The sequence below is a fragment of the Stenella coeruleoalba genome (assembly GCF_951394435.1).
Source record: "Stenella coeruleoalba genome assembly, chromosome: 6".
Classification (NCBI taxonomy): domain Eukaryota; kingdom Metazoa; phylum Chordata; class Mammalia; order Artiodactyla; family Delphinidae; genus Stenella; species Stenella coeruleoalba.
The window spans coordinates 56,158,772-56,176,683 of record NC_137151.1 but is presented as its reverse complement, the minus strand read 5'-3'; the positions used below and the strand labels follow the sequence as shown (position 1 = coordinate 56,176,683).

Genomic DNA, 17,912 nt, shown 5'->3' with positions numbered 1-17,912 from the left:
AAGGTCAAAACACACTCATGTAAAGTGCTTTATGTTTTTCAGAAGGGTTTGCGACACTGCTGTCCCACTCAGCCCTACAACCCCTACGTAAGTAGGACAAGAACCACTAGCTACGGTTCAGAGGTGAGGGCAGCAGACAGACAGGTTGAATGACTCGCCAGGGTGACAGACAGTCAATGGAATATCTGGGATTCGATTCCTGGTCTGTAGACTCTTAAAAAGCAAGGGGCAAGAGTAGATATGGCCAATTCGGAACTGCCCTGTGACTTCTCGTTTTGATTAAATTTATCATCGACACTCAGAGGAAAGCTGACAGCTCTTCGCCTCTCACCTGGAAAGAGATTAGCTGCAACGCAAGAGGACCTGTGAGCTTGTACGAACCACCAATGAGCTAGTACCACAGTCCACCTAGCATGGTGTTTGGCAATCCAACAGTGGGTGATGAAACCAATTTGGAGCATAAAAGTTTTTCTTTTTTTAATTTAATACAGTGAATTTTATAGGATGTAAGAATAAGTGTAGTCTTATAATGCTTTTTCTTCAGTTGGGTGTGTGATGCTGTGTGTGAGTATCAAGTGTTTAGTGTAACATGTATTTCACATTATGGGTCACAAAGTGGTTTGAAAAATCACTGTCACGGGGTGGCTTTGAAGTCTGCACTACATCCCTCATCTCAGATCACCCACTCACGACCAGAGGACTGCCCCGAATCAGTGGTCAGGGCATCAGGGCTGCCCATGCTGGGTGAGGAACGGCCCTCATCTGGGAAGCAGAAGCGAGGAGAAGGGATCTGGGGCAGAGGAGCTTTCCTTTCAGTTCCCCTGCCCCAACCTCACCCCAGGGGCTTTCCTCGCTAGATGCTTCTCACCGCTGTCCACCCCTGGTGGTTCTCCAGCTCCACCAACTCACGCCACTGCTGCCCCAGGAGACCCAAGTGGCCCACCAGGAATGAGAGGTGTAACCGCTTCAATGCAGGAGGGCAGCTTATGAACCTGTGCCAGATGTCAAGCAGATAGAAAATTTCAGAAGGATCATGACTGACCATGAATCTAGGAAGGGAAAATTGGCCAAGTCTCTTACAACATCACAAAACACCTCTGACAGAAAGACACTTGAAACCAAGGGCTCTAGGCAACAGAGTGCAGGTGGGGCGGAGCCCTGGGTCACTGGGTTAAAGGCTCCCAATCTCCTGCTCTCATACGCAATGAAGGAGGACACATGCTTATAAGGATGGATTTGTGGCAAATGCAATGATACCTCTGGCTGCTTTGAGGAACCCTTTCAATCCATTGTTTAGGAGGAATAAAAGTCTACTGCCAGTGTCCTAAGATACTAATTTTCATTAATACCTTTTATCTGGCGTACTCTACCACAATTTTATCAAAAGCTACACTTTCGCATTAAGCAACTCTTGTCTCTGTTTTAAGATCCCTTTTTAAAATTCACTTCTCAAAAGGCAAACTAGCAAACCTCTCTCTCTTGGAAGGCTCCCACAAATCAGGAGCAGATTACCTTAGAAGCGAGGTATTTCACTGCATCCTCTCTTGGTCTCTGGTTCTCTGGAGGATCAGACCCAGACCCAGGGGGGGATTTAGCTGCATTGATACCACTTGTAGAAGAACTTGGTGAAAGCAATGGAGTGAAAGGAAGATCCTGGGAGGAATCTGAAGCTGCAGCAAAGAGACTAGTTTCATTATTTACAACAAGGATAGGGTGGAATATTGAACATATTTCTTGGTCGGACCCAGAAAGTATTTTAACGGGTAATGAGTGAACATGGTAACAAATGCAAAAGCCCAGATGGGGATACAAGGCTCCCTCTCAGCCCTGTCTTCCGCCTTCCAGGTCCCCTCCCAGGAGAACTGCTGTTTCTGGTTTCCTTTATTACATTCCTTTGGGTTTAAAAAAACAAAAAACCTTTCCTGGCTCACTTGTCCCTGTTTACCATGTTAGAGACACTTTCTTTTTTTACATATAAAGTAAGCTAAGCATAGTCAACTATTTGGCTACTCCTGATTTTAGGTTAGTTTTTATACTTTGGGTAAATCTGGCATAGAAGACAAAGGCTGTGAGAAATAGGGTGTGAACGAATTCTGCGCAGACTCCTTCTGGCTTGCTGCGCCAGAAGTCTAACCCGCTCAGTGTTAGGACCCTGAATTCCCCAGAGCATCTGATCAGGCCTCACTGCCCACATCAAGAGGGGGACAGGCCTGACAGTGGGGAGAACACCAGGGAGGGCTGGCCTCAAGCCAGGTTATAGCCTCAGAAGACCATGAGAGATAACTATTGATAGTTCTCCAGCATACAATCGCCAACCTGATACAGCAGCTGGGACAACTTGAGGAAAATGGGGAATTTATGTCTATCCCAACAGCCGTTTCCCCCATCTATTGTACAGTAATATAACAAACTAGACAAGCAGTTAAACAGGGACACACTTTTCGGTGATGAACTGGGGCTGTTGGAAGCAATCTGCCTCATGCGGCTTCCGTGGCAGCTCAGTGCCACCAGCTTAGAAATGATCGCCGTCTTCCCAAAGCCCACGTTTCCGACAACCACGGCTCCTCTGTTTTCTGTCAGTTCTGTGTTCCTCAAGTTTTCTTCTATCTGGTGAAAGAGCCAATCCCTTCCCACAAACACAGAGTCTGTAGTTATGCTCGGTACTTCGAACAACAGGGGTTTCAACAAAATGTCTTGCGGCTTGTAGGGAGCAAATCGTGCTTAGAAAAAAAAAAAAGATCATTACTTTAGAAGAATGACATAATTTTATACACTAAAAAACTCAGTTTATCATTGCTTGTATGTTACTTTTAGCACAGACTTTAGTTTTACAACACAAGGGATCTGGAAGTATTAATATTACCAGTTTGGTTCCAGTAATACTTCCTAATACCTCATTTATCGTACCCTATTGGCCTTACAAAGGGTCCTATTAAAATGACTTTCTAGTCCTTTCATGCTTCTAAGTTATTTTCATGACTCAAGAGAGACACACAGAGGATTAGAGAAAGTGGTGAAGGGACCAAACCATGTCTCATCAGTTTATCTGAAACAGTACTTAAGACATGTTTCTTCCACTCCTATAGGAATAAAATGGAAATGCAGGGACAGAGTCCCAGCTCTTATCAGGGTGTGGTGGTGCTTTGCGCCCCTTATGGTGAGATCATTGGCCACCCAACTGTGCACTACGGGTAGAAGAAGCAGGAGGTGGCCCATACAGCCCAAGGAACTGTAACAAAGCCGATTCTTTGTTGACGACCAAAAACATCTAGTGAGTGTTAAAGGACTCCTCACTTCAAAACAACGTATTGCAGAATAGTTTTTCAACTCCAGAAGCAAGTTAATCACATACTATAAGGAAGAAGCCCCAAAACTGTTAAGGATGGCCTCCTAGCGCACCTTACTAAAAGATAAACTTTTCGCATACACACTTCATAGCATGTTTTTAAAACAGCTGGCTTGAGTGCTGGTTACCACAGACTTTCCGTATTTAGTGAATGAGCTCATCATAGCCATGATCACAGCGGATGCAAAGATAAATACCTTTAACTTCCTGTGCCCTGCCTCTGGCCGTATTGTGCCACGGTAACCTAATTGATGTCCGAAGGGGAGCATTTCTCTGTCCGTCTAAATAACTCAGATCTTCCAATTTGGTTGAGCTCGTCGCTGTAATATTAAACTGAAGTTTAGTCTCTTCAAAGTTGAGTTTAATATCATACCCAAACTACTATAAATTATAAATTACTAAGCAATTCATTTCAGGCTTTCAACAAAACTTACTTCAGGGTGATTTTGGTTTTGTTTGCCCACCCCAGTTAATTTTTCCGGCAATGTCGTTAACTGAAAAGTGGACAAAACTAAGTGCTCCTCATTCTTGAGTCAAAGTCACGTTGATGTGGTTGCCAGGAGTCTCCATTACTCCTGGAAAGAGACAGACCTCACCAAAAAATCTTATGAAGAAAACTGACAATCGAGGGTCACTCAGTAAAGCTTCAGTACTGACTGCAAACATGCAGCATGGTGACCTGTCTTCTCTGCAGCTCCAGGGAGCCTTCTGCTGTTGCTGGAATTCCAACCTTGTTAACTAAGTGAGCAGATTCTGCACGGACAATTCCACAGTGCTCAGAACCCTAAAAGTCAGCTTTTGGCGGTAAAAGTAGCCGAGTGGACTTTATCAGAAAGCTTCAAATTTTTATGTATACGTTATAGATTATATATTATATTACATCTATGTATGCATTTTTTAATTCTAAAAATAAGTAATCACATTTACCTCTGACCAAATCAATAAGACTCATAGCACATAGCTACCTGTTAAAAAGCATTAAGGATCATTAACTGAAGCATACATCAGTTCAATTATAAAAATAATCAGTACAAAATAATTTTGTTAATTCTTAGCAAATCTTTAAAGCAAATATACAGTACATGTTTTTGCCTTAAAAAAAAAAGGAACCTCTTATTTACATACACATCCTAGGTCACAATGAGAAAAATCTAAATAAAAATAAACCTAATTTGGTTTGTGGGTTAAGTAGTCCAATTATAAAGTACCGACAATCCTAGACATATGATTATCTTACAGGATGATAAAATACATGTTATCATTTGAGGGTAAATGACGGGGGAGAGGGACTCATATTCCCAGGGCTAAGGCTTCTAAGGACTGGTGAAATCATTAGTGCAACAAACGCTGGAGGGACAGAAGTCAAGTTGGGCCATCTGCCTGCTGAAAACCCTCTGGCTACCCCACGGGTTCTGGCCCAGCTGCCGACCACCGACCAGGACCATCTGCCCGACCTAGGCCCTTCCTTACTTCCCCTCCTAAGGCCTCGGTCCTTTGCTTCCTCACTGTTAGCACCACCTCCTCTCATTCCTTCAACAGGCACCTGCGTGGCTCCATGGCCTGCCTCTGTGATGATGTGTCCCCTCTTGCTGCAGTCTCCAAAGGGCAATCAACCATGTGCCCTACTCACCTTCCCAGGCCATGGAGAAGGATCAGACACCTTGACTCTAAAAAAGCACACACTGATGCTTCTTCAGTGCACACCCACAGCCTGTTCACACACCCCGTACACATTATGTCAATATGCAACACAAACCTCTCCTGTTAGAAAGACTCGGCTAACTCCTTATGCAGGACGTCCAAAGGGGCCTAAATTATGGGAATCCAATGGCAACCTCTAGCTTCTCTCCAGGTCCTTCACAACCAGGGCATGTGAAACTTCTCAGAGGGCCGCGAGGACCACAACCATCACCCTGGCTCCCTATAATAATATAGCTTGGAACATATTTCCAGGTTCCCACCTGGGACCTGGGACTCTGACTCGGGCCTCTGCAAATGCCCCCCTCCTCAGCACGCCTCACTGTGAATAAACGCACATGTTGAAGGCTGAGGTAGAACAATCCACAAGCTGGTTCAGTTTAGAGCTGGAAGAGCCACGACTGCCTGACCGGCTGCTGCTTCAGCCCCGGAGAGCACAAAGACGCCCGCAGCCTCCAAAGGTTTCCCGTTTGCCTTTCCACCCTAACCCGTCAAAACATGACATTCAGTTCATAATCTCGTAACAATGGACAGGTTTAAGAAGAAGAGACTATGAAGGGCATGCCAAAGAAAGGGTTGCAAAAAAGCCCTAGTTTGACACAGAGGCAGAAGACAGTGGGGTTTTGAATGCCTCTTTTCAGATATCCAGTCACCACAGCTTCAGCTCTGAAGCAAGCAACAGAGCGGCCCCAGCAACTCCAGAGCTCTATTTAAAACATGAATATGCTGCTTTGAAATGGACCACTGCTCAAATGGGCTGCAAGCCCCCAGCTGCCAGCTCCCTCTGCTTTCTAAGGTATCATCACAGCCACTGAGAGGGATGGAAAAGGAGCAGCAGTGACGCTGCAGCTGCTTAGCACCGCACCCAGGAGACGCCCACCCAGCTGATCAGGTGACTAGGCTGACGTGCTGTCCTCTCACACGTGCCTACGGATGCTCGGACACTACAAAAAGTAGTTCGCTTCTGGTATTTAACAGTAAGTGCTTTCAAAAGTCTGAACGCTATACAGGGCCCAGAAAAATCAGAGAGGAAACAATAATTTCATGCTGCAATAAACCTACTGCTAGTATCCCTACAGTTAAATTAATTATAATTAATTTATACTCACTGCATACATACATTGTGTCTAACATCTGGGTGAGAGGTACATTTTAAGACGCTGCAGGACAGAGGGTTTTTTTGGGGGGAAAAGGGGATGGGGTGGAGTAGGTGGAGTGAGAAGCACAGGGAGACTTCTCTAAGCTGAGCAAAGGGAAACATCTGTTGAAACACCATGGATTAACCTATCAAAGGTAAATACCATTAAGTCCAGGGCAATTACCAGTTAGAGTTTCAAGAAAATTGGTTGGTAATTTTGCTTGTTGATTTCCTACACTAAACACAGTGTTCTGTGATTCACTTAGAATTTCAAAAGCCAAAAACAGGTAGTCCAAAAGGTAGAACCCAGGGACCTCCCTGGTGAGCCAATGGGTAAGACTCCACGCTCCCAATGCAGGGGGGGCCCAGGTTTGACCCCTGGTGGGGGAACTAGATCCCGCATGCCGCAACTAAGAAGCCCATATGCCGCAACTAAGAAGCCCACATGCTGCAACTAAGAATGGGAGAAAATATTTGCAAATGAAGCAACAGACAAAGGATTAATCACTCAAATATACAAACAGTTCATGGAGCTCAATATAAAAAAAAAAAAAAACAACCCAATCAAAAAATGGGCGGAAGACCTAAACAGACATCTCTCCAAGGAGGACATACAGATGGCCAAGGGGCACATGAAAGGATGCTCAACATCACTAATTATTAGAGAAATGCAAATCAAAACTGCAATGAGGTATCACCTCACACCAGTCAGAATGGCCATCATCAAAAAATCTTCAAACAATAAATGCAATAAATGCTAAAGAGGGTGTGGAGAAAAGGGAACCCTCTTGCACTGCTGGTGGGAATGTAAATTGATACAGCCACTGTGGAGAACGGTATGGAGGTTCCTTAAAAAACCAAAAATAGAACTACCATATGACCCAGCAATCCCACTACTGGGCATATGCCCAGAGAAAACCGTAATTCAAAAAGACACATGCACCCCAATGTTCATTGCAGCACTATTTACAATAGCCAGGACATGCAAGCAACCTAAATGCCCATCGACAGGCGAATGGATAAAGATGATGTGGCTGAGTAAATTACTCAGCCATAAAAAGGAACGAAATTGGGTCATTTGTAGAGATGTGGATGGCTCTAGAGACAGTCATACAGAGTGAAGTAAGCCAGAAAAAGAAAAACAAATATCATATATTAACGCATATATGTGGAACCCAGAAAAATGGTACAGATGAACTGGTTTGCAGGGCAGAAATTGAGACACAGATGTAGAGAGCAAACGTATGAACACCAAGGGGGGAAAGCAGGACGGATCGGGGGTGGTGGTGGTGGGATGAATTGGGAGATTGGGATTGACAGATATACACTAATATGTATAAAATAGATAATAAGAACATGCTGTATAAAAAAATAAAGTAATATTCAAATTTTTTTTAAAAAAGAGTCCGCATGCCACAACAAAAGATGCCACAACGAAGATCTCACGTGCCACAACTAAGACCCAGCGCAGCCAAAATAAATAAATAAATATTTTTAAAAAGAGGTAGAACCCAATTATCCAACTTCTGGATTATCCAAGATATCATTTTAAAGGCTTCTCACTCTGCTTTTTAATGAAGGAATAAGGTGTCCGCTTCATACATTTTGATGTGGCATATACAGTAATAACCTGACTGCAGCTTTCTAAATCAATTCCATTCCAACAAATGCTTTTGCAAAGAAAAATCTCTGCAGAGCAAAACAATCACCACAGCTGGCCAACTTACTTTCATCATCTTTGACCAAAAAATTTCGCTGTACGAGACAGTTAACACGGAAGCGACAACTCCAGTTCTTTGTGACAGGCTCAGTGACAGTACAGGCAGGCAGCCTTAGGAACTTGTTTCCATATCCTCACCCCCCAGGGGAACCATGTCCCTTGGGGAAGCTGGCATCACCCTTCCTTCACCTGCTAGTCCTTACTCGGCCCTCGTGTACCAAAATACCTTTCCTATCAAATGGCAATTTCTCTGTGTTTACGTGGACCTTGACATGCAAACACTTCCAAGAGATTTCAGTATACGGTCCTTCCCATTTTACTTCAATCCTTCGAACACTGAGCGTTGCCTGCTGCCCTGTTTGTAGCAGCCTGCCTTCTAATCCCTAGATAAACAGCTCTGCATATAGTCTATAACCTGAGTCTTTTATTCTTTTCAGTGATACTTGAAAAATCTTGGCATTCCCTCTTAACTGAGGTTCAGCTTTAGGGGTAAGAGGGTGGGCAATGGAGAATCTACCAGACTCCCAGCTTGTTAGCAGAATTGATACTACTATGATGTAAGGCACTTGCCTATTTCCTTCCAAAATACGTTTTTAGTGTATAAAATATGCAACACGGAGAAATGAGCAAACCCATTAGGCTGGGCAGTCAGTGCTCAACACCAGAGGTGAAACCCTCCCAATTCCACAGGAGGTCCAGTTCAAGTGCATCCACAGATGCTAATGAATGAGCACAGCAGAAAGCAGAAAGGCCTGCTCTGTAATCACTGCAGTCTCCTGGAAACGCTCAGCTCATACCCACTGTCACTTCACGTGGCAGGAAACCCCATAAAAGAACATCAAGCAGAAAACATAACCCGAAAGGGGGTCCTTTTACCACTGTTAAGGTAATTTATTAATGTGTTTCCTAATTTTGAAATAGCTTCATTAAACTGAATATGAGTTTGCTATTTTGTTGAAGTCAATAAAGCTATGAAGTCCTGGGATAATACAAATGAACCATTCATCACATCCAGGTACAAAGGGTCTAAAATGCCTTGGGTGCAACATATTATGCCGTAGATAGTGGGAGGGTGGTGGGAGGACACAAAAGCTTCTGGAAGAATCATCACTCAATACGCATAAAGCTCTCAGTACTTCCCTCTGGCAGGCACGCCAAATCCCTTTGAAAGTGAATTAAGAGTTGTGTCTCTGAACTTTTCCATTAGGGCCATTTATTTATCAGCTGCTTCAGAGTTCCATTGTAAAACACACCCAATAACAACCAGAGCGGCCTGGCACATCCCAAAGGAGCAATATAAAATCACAGAGAAATCCTTTGATGTAGGAAGAAAGATCCTGGGTCCAGGCCTTGGCAGAGGAGAAATTTAAAGGCCTCATTGGTAACAAAGATGATCAAAACAAGTTCCTCTTCTAAATTCAACAGAAGAGCACTGAGTTTAGAAACTTGGGAGCTTAAAGCAGGCACGACAGCTCAGAGGCAGAGTTCCCTTCCCCACCCGCTGAGAACTAGTCTCCTTGCCTCACAACCACTCACTGACCAGTCACCCAGCACCAGTCACCACTTCTGCACTCTCGTCTCAGCTCTGGCTGCCGCATCTTGCTGAAGGGCACGTCTGTCTCACCTATTTTCATTTCCTCTCTTTCCTGCTGCTTGTGTTTTAAACTATGAGCTCCCTTGAAACTGAATTATACAAAAATTGGACCTCGTATCTGTGTGATGGGCCTCAGTTACAAAACCTTAGTTTGAAAGTTGGATTAGAAATTCTTTGAGCTAATATTAACAAACTCATTCTAAACAACAATTCCCATTGACCAAGCTGTAAATCCTCAATTAACTCCGGCTCAAAATAACAAAAAACAAGGACAGAGTTTTTGGTGCTTTCTTCCCTCAAACACAAAGAGCCATACAGTGTAAATATTAGATTTAAAGAATTCCAGAGGGGGGAGGGTCACTTAAAGACCATTAAGTGCGGCCTTATGTTTACCCTCATGTTTACAGATGGGTAAACTAAGGCCTACAAAAGGTAAGGGCCTGACCCATGATCACAAGTTTGGCCTGTGTCTGGATTAGATTCCCAAGTGAAGAGAGTGAGCAGGGGGCACCTCAGACCCAGTGAGATCACCCTTCCAGGGAGAGGCGTGGCCTTACCTGCAACTGAGTTGGGCCGTGGCATTATTAGCGAGCTGGAGCTCTGAGAATAAGGGACCGGACCATCTCCAACTGAGGCTTCGGCTTTGGGCAGCACGCTCTCCGCTGGCCCAGGGGGCTCCTCTTCTGCCACTGGGGAGCAATTATCTGCCCTGCGGTCATGAAGCACTCCCTTCTGTACCCCTAACCTTAGGCTTCCGTCCTTATTCCATTCCAAACTGGAGCCACTCCGGTCATCATTTTCGGATGAACTTGTAATCGTGGCTGAAATGAGAGACCAAAATACTTTGAAGGAAGCCAGGAATTGCTGGTGCCGTTGAGAGTACACACACACACACACACACACACACACACACACACGCGCACACACGCGCGTGCGCGCACACACACACATGCACACACCCTTCCCCATGATCAATGGAAAGCTTTCTGGCCCGCACAGATTTTTATCAAAGTATGTTTCATACAGTGTATTTTAGTAAATTAGAAGAATGTTGCTTATCAGGGGAAATAAACTGCTAAATCAGTCTACAGGGGAGGAAAAAGAAAACTCTGAGAAGAAGATAATGAAAAAGCTGTCTAAAAGTACCTAGGAGCTAACAGTAAATCTATGTAATTTGGAAATGATATAGCCTGTCTTTTTTTGTGGTTTTTTTTTTTTTTTTTTAGCCTGTCTTTTAACAAAGATGAATTGCTCACAAAAGAATTCAAATCTCATTAAATGCCCTTGAACCTTTAAGTATTTTTCCCAAATTAATAACATTTGTGTATAAAGAGAGGGGGCAGGGCAGCACAATAGTTAATACAGAAAAGATGCAGGAGAAAAATCTATAGAACAAAAACACAATTATTAAGTCAAGCAGAAATTTGATCCTTAGAATTAAACTTTATAACATCTGTTCAAGACGATCCAGAGCGGCTGACGTGACTTTATTCCTTCAGCAGCTCAGAATGGAAACCTCTACGTAACCAGCGCCGGGAATACGCAAGCATGGGAAGGGACACTTGATGGCAGAATTAAAATTTAACCTCTTCTAAGAAAAACAGGATGGAAAAACATCTTGGCAAAAGAGGACGAATATGACGAAGGAAAGCAGCAGCATTCACTCCACACATCTACAAACAGCCACTTCTGACTTAAAGACGCTGAGCCATATGTGATCCGCTTACAAGCAACACTGGCTTGAGTCCTTGAGAAGAGAGGCCAGGTCCTCTGATCTTTATTTGGATCCCAGCAGCTCAGGCCCTTAACTGCAAGACTCAAATGGGAGCGCACAGGGTCAGAGGGCATTCAAGACCCAGCTGCCTGGATGAAGCTGCTTCTTCAACATACCCCGCCGATACACACTTTACCAGCAGGCTGGTGAATTAGCGCCAACAGAGTCTGTCATCTAGGATCAAAGGGTCTGAAGGGGTTTGGTTTTGTTTATTTTTACAACGCTCTTTATGGTTTAGAAGTAAGGACAAAACAATTTCCTCCTGTGATGCGACCGACCGCAGGGTATCCTGTCCCAATTCTCAAACTATCTTTGCTCCTGCTGGACTTAACCACCCACTGCTTCTCTCCCTGTTTAAAAATCCCTTCTACATGCTGAAGCCTCCTCAGAGGATTCACCACGAGCTGATCCCTTCCTTTTCTGAGCGCATACTCAGTGCTCAGTAAATGTTTGCTTATTCAACGAATGAGCAAATGAACAAACTACATTTAATCTCACTGTTATTGGTTCAGGATTGTTGACATTATGTCTCTAACCAAAGTGTAAGCTGATTTGAGATGGGCCTGTCACATCTTCAGGGTACCTGTCATTACTCCCAGCATTTCCAAGTTTTCTAGCAGGCGTATGAATACTAATCCCTCTATCTATTTGGAATCGATCACAGTCTTCATTGTGTGGTTTTTAAATGGATCATTCATATTAGCATATGTATATTAAGTATGACTCTTTCCATCCTAAAAATGCAGGTGGTGGTAGTAATAGCAGCAGTTGATATTTATTGAAGGTTACTGTATATATCATGGACTGTGCTAAGGGCATCACAGGAATACTCTAATTTATTAATGAGATTATTGCCTCAATGGTAATTAGTTACTAATGATAACCCTATTAATAAGCTGTGACTGTGTTCCAAATTTTCATTTAAAAGTCCAGTGCTCAGGACTCAGAAAGCTTTTCCTGCAGGCATGTTGTCATTAGGTTCCCAGGCTACCCCAACACCTAAGTTACAGAAAGCGGGTGGGGCGACTGGTCTGGTTTTTATGTTGTGGCTGCTTTATCTGGGGGCACACGTTCTTAAGGTGAAAAACAAACAATGTCAGAGTGATGTTCTTTCTCCTTTGCTCTCCCGAAGTGCCAAGCACTTCAGAATCAAACCCCTAAGGATCTGATCCTAACTCAGACCTCAAGCAGTGGGAACAGAAACTGGGACTTCCCTACTCCCTGTGACCAGGGACAGCACCAGAAGCAGGGCTTCCGGAACCCAAGCAGCAGCTAGGCAGGGACATTCTGGTCAGGGCTCGCGGGATGCTGGGACAGGCTGAACGCCCAGTTCTGTCAGCAAAGCCACAGGTGCCCAGGCCCTGATGAGTGGCACCATTCAGGTCGTGGCAGTGAGCGGAAGGGAAGCAGGTAGAGGAAGAAGGCCCCCAGGCAGCTGGGAAGAGAAGTCCCAGATGGGGCCACGATTTCAAAAGGAGGATATTACTAGTTTACAGTATGTTTGTAAGGGGGAGACTCTCCCACTGTCCTCAAGAAGTTCAACTAAGGGACGCGTTCCAGAGTCCACACTGAGCAGGGCCCTCTCAGAGGCAGGCAGGTGAGGCGCTCTGAAGCCAGGGCCCTCCCCCAAAGATGCTCCACTAAGATTGCCCCACTTCACAACATTCCTCCCTGGGATCCAGTACCAGACCCAGGCTGACGGCTGGAAGCCCCAGCAGTGAACTTTCATCTCGGTTCAGCTCTGAAGCAGATCCAGTGGGACAGATGAAGGCCCCAGTTCTCCCACACGACCCAGGAAGCACACCAAAGAGGGAAGCTCCACGTCTCCAAGAAAGGGAAAGTATTTCTTATAACACATGACAAGCTACCCAAAAAATACCTATTCTTCTTCCAAGCTAACAGAAATAAATTCCTAATTAAGTTAACCCAGTCACCTTCAAGTTTTAACACACACAGGGCAACATCCTAACTATGATGTTTCTTTTTTAAAAAAAAAAACTCTAAAAAATCAGTGTCATTTGACATTTTCCAGAGACTGGATAATCTTGAAAAGTTCCCTAACAACTCAACTCAAAAATTCTAACATCTTATGACTTCAACTATTATAGATGCCAGTGTTCATCAATTAAGACTTGCCATCATCACTCAGGCTGGGTCCCAGTCACTCTGCAAACACACAGGATTCTGTAAAATGAGCAACTTACCAGGCCTTAAGTTTTACCAAGCTGCGAGCTTAGGCTGTGCCTTACAGGTCAGTATTAAATCAGGTTTGGCACTGCTCATTGATTCGCATGTGCTACTACTTCCGACTCTCCATGTAACTTGAAAATTCCTTTTAGCCAAGGACAGGGGGTTATCTTCCTCTGTAGAAACAGCACATTTAACCAGACCTACTAGTGCACTGGGCTATACCACCTCCAAAGCACTTTCTAATTATGTTAAGACATATACATGATCACCACAACACGAGAGAAGAGGTGGAAAGGCTGAGAACCATCAATCCCACTTTATAGATATGGAAACACACTGGGGAGAAACTGATCTCTCTCTGTCTCTCTCTCTCTCTCACACACACACACACACACACACACACAGAGTTAGTGGTATGTCCCAGTTCTTTTGACTGCACATGCAGTGTGTATTAAAACTTCCTTTGCCTTGTACAATTCTCAACATGTAAAAGGAGTTCTGTAAAGTATCTGTGGCTAAAAAGTATTTTGCAGTTCATGAAATCTGCCTTGTTAAAAACAGCAGCCCCTGGGCAGGGGCTAGTGGAGAGAGGCCAATCATGGGCTCACAGCAGCCAGGAGGGAGTCTGACTGGGAGGCGGGGGAAGCAGAGAGAGAGACCCACTCAGTCATTAAACGTTTTGCTACACATGGCACTGCAATAAAATGATTCCTTCTCCTTCCCAACTTTCCCTCATCCCCTCTTTGCTTATTGAAGGTTCTTTCATATGTTGAATGTTCACTTGAAACAGAATTTAAAAAAACCAAAAAAACAGTAAAGTCCAGGGCCCAGTAAGTAGTTTGGTGGGATCTAAATCAAGTTGTAGGTTTAAAAGAACATCAAGAAATAAATTAAGGGACTTCCCTGGTGGCACAGTGGTTAAGAATCCGCCTGCCAGTGCAGGGGACATGGGTTCAATCCCTGGTCCAGGAAGATCCCACATGCCATGAAGCAACAAAGCCTGTGCGCCACAACTACTGAGCCCACGCGCCACAACTACTGAAGCCCGTGCACCTAGAGCCTGTGCTCCACAACAAGAGAAGCGACCACAATGAGAAGCCCCGTGCACTGCAACGAAGAATAGCCCCTGCTCACCGCAACTAGAGAAAGCCCACATACAGCAAAGACACAATGCAGCCAAAAATAATAAACAGATAGACAGAAATACATTAAACTATTTAATGTATTAGTCCAGAATTATAGATGGACTAATAGAATTACAGATGGACTAATTATAGATGGACTAATAATTATAGACTAATGCATTAGTCCAGAATTGTTTAGAAACTAAGGGCCACTGATATCAAATGTATACACAGAGCCAAATTCTTCTCTCTCTTAGCTCTGGAAAAGACAAGAGGTGAAAAGTGCAAGGGGCTTGGTTCAAACTTTGGCTTTTCTTCTTTTGAGGACCCACAAGGGGGTATGTCTCTCTGGGCCCACTACTAGGAATGGGCACATTTTTGTCTTACCTTACTGACATCATCTTGTGTGTTTGATTGTATTTCTCCCTTTACACAGATTACTAGGAATCTTAAAACTTTCTGCCCACTTATAAGCAAAATTAATAAAATCTTATGAACCTGACTGCTGACTTCATCTTTTCTCTCACTCTTTCCCAACTCATACCTTCCCTGAAAAAGAAAAATCTTGTTTTAGCAAATGCCTATGAGCATTTCAAATCCACTAGGGAGGGATGAAATATAAATAAATAAGTATTCCTAGGAAATAAGAAAAACAATAGTGGTTAACATGAATATTATAATAGTGTTAATCATGTCCGGGTCCTGTTCCAAACTCTCTCCCTGGGAGAGAAAATTAGATAGAAGGGCATATGTAAAGTGCCTCGTATATCATAAGGACCCAAGAATGCTTTCCTCCCCATACAACTGAAGAAAAATAAAGTAGCACTAATAAAACCCAAACAAACATCTTTCAGCTTCTATATCCAGTTTAATGGTTGACGGGAAGAGTCTAAAAGTTAAAACACGGGACCGAAGAATGAAAGTGGAGGGCGGGAAGAAGTGAGTAAAAAAGGGAAAATCCAACTAGTGCAGACACTGTCTCTTTGACCCGACTGCATAAAGATCATCAGCGACTCTAGAAAGCGAAGAACGTCCCACCGAGGCTGGGGCAAGATCAAAGTGACAGGTCCAGGAAGCCACGGGCCCACCACCTGGTCCTTTGGACCCGACAGCACTCAGTGCACTCCTCTGCTGTGCACTCCTCTGCTGTGTACTCACGCCTCACACGGTTCAGGCTGCCGTGCCACACTCTGGACTTCCCTGAGTGACAAAGGGGGAAGACTGCAAGGATGAAACCAGCCTGCTGGGAACCTTCTGACCAGAAATGCCAGACTGTGCTTCTCCCTCTGCCCCACCCACATACTAACAAACCGCAGGGAACAAAGTCTGAGGCTTGCTGCTCTCACCTCCGGCAGCCCAGGAAGGCGAGCGAAGGCACTCACGTCTGGCAGGATGGGAGCAGGGGGTGGGGGGGTGGCCTGAGTCACCTCTGGCTCTTCCTCTCGCCACTCTGCGTGGACAGCAGCGCGTGGCTCCTCTGGCCAGCCCTGGGGAACCGCCGAGGGCCCTGCGCTTTGGCTCGTGACAGACAGATCTCTGTCCCAAATCTCTGGCTCAGTGCTCACGGCTGTGCACAAGGCGCACTCTGCTGTGACAGGCAGCGAGGCCAGGGGCCCGAGCCACAGCCACGCGGTCACAGCAGCGCTCCGTGGGCAGCTGGGGCGGGGCAGTGGGGGAGGGGAGGACAGGCCTCCTCACTCGGCCACACCATTCCAACCTCAGCCCCACCCCACATGGCCCAGACTCAGTGGGACAGGGCAGGCAGTGGCCTCCGGAGAACGGCCTGCGGACCTGAACAACAGGAAGTTTTCTAGCAACAGCACGTGACACGGTGTCCCCGTAAGGCTTCGCATAACCCGAACACCAAAGGTCTAGACGCTGGCACTTCTGACTTAGTCCAATGACTCCACAGAATTCTGGATTCTTCCAGAAAAAAGCAGAAGGCACTATCAGGGGTTGGTATTATTATGCACCTACGGCATACACCTTCCATCAGAGGGCACTGCCATGTTTTAAACCCTTTTCAGCTAGTGACAACTTGCCCAAGTTTCAAAGGGCAGGCGACCACTCTTTGGTTCCACAGGTAAACAAGTTTTAAAGTAGATACTATGCCTATCTCTGTTGTCCCAGTACTGAAAAAAACGTGCTCCCGGTGTGCAGTCGGGGCCAGTAAATGCTTCCGACAAAACAGCCCGGAGAATCCAACCACGGTCTGAATACAAGTATAGCAAGCGCTTTGCTAACTCGCATCACCGCCAAGGACTCCTTTCCCATGTTAAGTACGTTACCAAATTATATATGTAAAAGCAAATTTTCCTCCTTCACCCAAGAGATTAAAAAGCTTCTATAATTAAGGATGATTTTTTAAATTGCAGGCAGTGTAGCAAAATGAATAGTAACACAGATTTGAAACACTCTAAATAGTTATTACCAAATCAATTTCAAAGCATTTCAATTTAGTAGCAAGCAGGGCAAGACAGGTGGCAACAAAGCAGTATTAGCATAAAATCAAAAGGACAGGAGTTACAACAAGTTAAAAAGGAAAATAAAGTACAATTAATTCCTCTTTGTGTGCCTCTCTCTGCATCTGATCATCTCCCTTGGGACACAAAGTCCAGGAAATAAAAGGTCTAAAGCTACCTCTAGAATCACTTTCATTTTACAAGCCTAGGAAGGCAGAGAAGAGAGATGCAGGAAGATAGAAGTCAGCCCATGGGTAACTTTTCTTTATGTCCTAAGCAACTGGGCAGAAGAACAAATATCATCAAACTCCAGCAAGGATGCTAATCAAGTGTCCGGTATTTCACTGCAAGCCACTTTTGCAGGAGCAATATTCCTGTGACGGTAATTCCCCTGCCTAAATATATACCAACACAGCCAAAAATAAAACAAATAAATTAATTAATTAAAAAAAATGTAGACCTGCCTCCCAGCTTCAAAGTGAGCAGCGGGAGAGCAAATGTAAGCTCCCTCCCCCGCCCCCCCCCCCCCCCAGAGAAAGGGGAAAGGCAGCAGGAAAAGCCTGAGTTCTTGCTTTACCCTCTTAAAATTCTGAGCACTTAATCATCCTGAAAGCTACCTGGCCTGGTGGAATGCGGGTGGCTCAGGTGTGGGGCAGCAGGGCAGGTGGAGACACACCTGATCTGCTGAGAAGACACACCCAGTGCAGGAGATGGTGGGGTGAGAGGTGAGATATGGCTGTCCTCCACTCAGAACTCCCTCCCCTCCCTTCATGGGGCTGTCCTAACACCAACTCTCAGAAGGAAACCCATCCAACAAGCTATGAAAGCCACTGGGAGATTATAAATGTCAGCAGGTACAAGCAGGT

The 17,912-nt window shown here is 44.8% G+C and overlaps 1 protein-coding gene across 5 annotated transcripts in view; it reads right to left on the bottom strand.

The window, feature by feature from the left end:
• TANC1 (tetratricopeptide repeat, ankyrin repeat and coiled-coil containing 1) overlaps window positions 1–17,912 on the bottom strand; it is a 230,501-nt gene that overhangs the window by 55,178 nt on the left and 157,411 nt on the right. For 4 of the 5 annotated variants that reach the window (XR_013828769.1, XM_079924582.1, XM_079924583.1 and 1 more), the window contains 4 exons: window positions 10,054–10,317; window positions 3,544–3,666; window positions 2,439–2,720; window positions 1,513–1,670 (listed from right to left, as the gene is read on the bottom strand). Coding sequence is in view for 4 of the 5 variants with exons in the window: in XM_079924582.1 (XP_079780708.1) it covers window positions 1,513–1,670; window positions 2,439–2,720; window positions 3,544–3,666; window positions 10,054–10,317 (827 nt within the window). In the remaining variant the exon portion in view is untranslated. The remainder of the gene's footprint in view (window positions 1–1,512; window positions 1,671–2,438; window positions 2,721–3,543; window positions 3,667–10,053; window positions 10,318–17,912) is intronic. The other variant, XM_079924584.1, reaches the window with a different exon arrangement.